The sequence below is a fragment of the Drosophila ficusphila genome, unplaced genomic scaffold (genome assembly GCF_018152265.1).
Source record: "Drosophila ficusphila isolate 14025-0441.05 unplaced genomic scaffold, ASM1815226v1 contig_470, whole genome shotgun sequence".
NCBI lineage: Eukaryota > Metazoa > Arthropoda > Insecta > Diptera > Drosophilidae > Drosophila > Drosophila ficusphila.
This window is the reverse complement of record NW_025064389.1, coordinates 2293175-2296003: the sequence shown is the minus strand read 5'-3', so window position 1 is coordinate 2296003 and position 2829 is coordinate 2293175. Positions and strand designations below refer to the sequence as shown.

Here is a 2829-nt window from a genome sequence, read left to right as displayed (position 1 = left end):
ACCAGGTTCGTAAAGCTTTCGCTGGCGAAACTCCTCGATGCCCCCGTATCGACGGTGGCGTCTACCCACTTTCCTCCGATTTTGATCGCGGCCGTGATGAGCCCACCGTGTATTCTTAACGGGGATTTGGATGGGGTCGGGTCGCTGCTTCGTGTGTCTCCGCCGTACCGACCGAATTCCGACGAAGACGTCCTCCGTTTCCCGAGGCATTTTTTTCTGTGTTGCCTATATTTTGTGTGTGTTTTATTGACCGGTCCACCTCCAGCACTACCCGCCCCTGTCCCCCACATATACAGTCGACTAGTACACTTGAATGGGCATTTATTGTGTCTTAAAGACCCTGGCCCGCCCGCCCGCCATCTTGATGCGGTAGCGGGCCCCTTCTGACCACATTAATTTGGCCCACCGCTGGGTCCTCCCTCGCCGAGCCTGCCTCTCCGCCTCGGTCCTCACCGCATCTGGGCACTCCGTGAGGGCTATCTCCCGCCCGGCGGGCTCCACCGACACCGTCCTCCGCAAGGTGGGTCTCTTTGGTGCCTGGGCCTCCGGACACGACACCTGACGGAGCAGCTTCGGCGGTCGTGGCGGCGGTTGCGGCGCCGACGGCGGTGGCCCTTGCGGCAGCGGCGGCGTGCTCCTTGCCGGTGGCGACGGCGGCGGCCCTTGCGGCAGCGGCGGCGACGGCCCTTGCGGCAGCGGCGGCGTCGGCGACGGCAGTGGCCCTTGCGGCCGTGGTGGCCACACCCACGCCGGCGGAGGAGGCGGCGGCGATGACAGCTTCGGCGACGGCGGTGACAGCTTCGGCGACGGCGGTGGCGATGGCAGTTTCGGCGGTGGCGACGGCAGTTTTGGCGGCGGCGACGGCAGCTTCGGCGGCGATGGCAGTTTCGGCAGTGGCGACGGCAGTTTCGGCGGCGGCGACGGCAGTTTCGGCGGCGGCGACGGCAGCTTCGGCGGCGATGATGACGCCGACGACGACGATGATGCCGACGACGACGACGACGATGATGACGACGACGACGACGACGAAGATGACGACGCCGACGACGACCTTGGTGACGGCCTCCACAACTCGGCCTCCGCTTGCTGGAGTCGCACTTGCCACGCCTCCCACGCCGCCACCCTTTCCCTCTGCTGCTCCTGCAACCTCCGCAGCGTCCATTGGCGCCTGGCCATGATGGCTGCCACTTCCGCGGGGTCCCCCGACGGAGCCTCCGTTCCGCACCGGATGATGTCGCCACCCGCCACGGCCCGCCTGAGCTGCCTGTAGCTCCTCCCTGGCCTTTGCCGCCCGCCTGTCGTCGTCCTCGTCCGACGAGACCACGGGGGTCACAGTCTCCCCGCCGCTGTCCTCTTCCGTCGACGACAACTCCACCGTGACTATCTCCGCGGTGGGGCCGCCGTCGACCTCCTCGTCGGAGGACACCTCCCTCTCCGACATCTCGCACCAGGCCGGCGACGGGGACCGCGATACCAGCGGGGACGCCAGCAGCTGGAGGGCCGACGACGAGCGCCGACGCCCCCACTTCGCCCCTGGCTGTTGCCGCTGGTCGCGGCCCTCCGCGCCGACCTTGCGCTTGCGCAGCTGCTGCAGCGGCAACGGCTGCTGCTGTTGCTGTTGTTGCGGCTGCTGGTGCTGCTGCTGCTGTTGCTGTTGCTGGTGCTGCTGCTGCCGTTGCTGCTGCTGTTGTTGCGGCTGCTGGTGCTGCTGCTGTTTACGTCCGGCCATCTTGATCGTAATTTTTGAAAAGACCGAGTCTTCCCGCGTGGTTCCCCATGACACCTCGGTTTCCTCCTTTCCGCTGTGCCGTAAATTACAAATTACCAGGGAAATAAAATTAGTGATTGTGAATGGCCCGTCATATCTGGGGGCCAATTTCGCCGCGAAGCCTTCCACCGCTTTGGACAGGTGGTGCTCCTTGGCCCAGACCCTATCACCAATCCTTGGCGTCCATGGTCTCCTTCGCAGGTTGTAATGCCTTGCCTGATCTTGCGCTGCCTTCTCCATATTACGTCTGACGAGTTCGAAAATTTCCTACAGTTTTTGTGCATTTTCCTTCGGTGTTTGTCTCGCCTTTCCGGTCTCGATTGTGTGTTCGTCGAAAAGAGCTTTTGGCAGCCTAGGTTCTCGACCCTGGGTGACGAACACTGGTGAGTACCCGGTGGACTCCGCCACACTGGTATTCACTGCCAGCTGTAGTTCTGGCCATTTGTCGTCCCAGGTCCTCTGGTCGGCCCCCGCGAACTGGGCTATCATCGTCTTAACTGTTCTGTTTGCCCTTTCTGTCGGGTTTTCCTGAGGCGTGTATGGTGCAGTGAATTGGTGTCGCACCCCCAATTCTTCCAGAAATCTTTTAAACGCCCTGCTTGTGAATTGTACCCCGTTGTCCGTGATTAACACCTTAGGGACCCCGTACCGTGAGACGATTCTCTCCCTTATCGCCTTCTGTAGAGATTCCGTGGTCGCCTTCCGCATTGGCACCAACTCGGTCCACTTCGAGAATCAGTCCACCAGCACGAGCAGCATAGCATTGCCGAGTTTTGACCTCGGCAGTGGCCCGACGAAATCGGCACACACTCTCGCCCACGGCTCCTCGGGAATCTGCGTCAACATCTTGCCTGCAACCTGTAGCTGATTCGGCTTGTACTTCATGCAGCTCTCACAGCTACGCACGTAGTCTCTGATGTCCCTGTGCATGCCCGGCCAGTGGTACCTCGCAGCCACTCTCGCGATCGTTTTCCTGCTGCCCAAGTGACTGGCTGTTGGTGCGTCGTGATTTTCTGCTATCACCCTCTGCCTTGATCCTCTGGGTATGCATAGCTTCCACG

The 2829-nt window shown here is 61.9% G+C and overlaps 1 protein-coding gene across 1 annotated transcript; it reads right to left on the bottom strand.

Moving 5' to 3' along the window:
- Positions 1-331: 331 nt before the first annotated feature.
- LOC122320349 (predicted GPI-anchored protein 23) lies at positions 332-1441 on the bottom strand. The gene is made up of 2 exons (XM_043208542.1): positions 1099-1441; positions 332-948 (listed from the first exon to the last, which is right to left on the bottom strand). Exons 1-2 carry the CDS (start codon positions 1439-1441, stop codon positions 332-334), a joined length of 960 nt encoding a protein of 319 aa, XP_043064477.1.
- Between the last annotated feature and the right edge of the window lie 1388 nt (positions 1442-2829).

Excerpts from the sequence above, each read along its gene's own strand:
- LOC122320349 (XM_043208542.1), bottom strand. The coding sequence starts at position 1,441 with ATGTCGGAGAGGGAGGTGTCCTCCGACGAGGAGGTCGACGGCGGCCCC. Across the intron at positions 949-1,098 it reads CGGCGTGGGAGGCGTGGCAA|CTGCCGTCGCCGCCGCCGAA; the intron begins GTGCGACTCCAG and ends TCGCCGCCGAAG.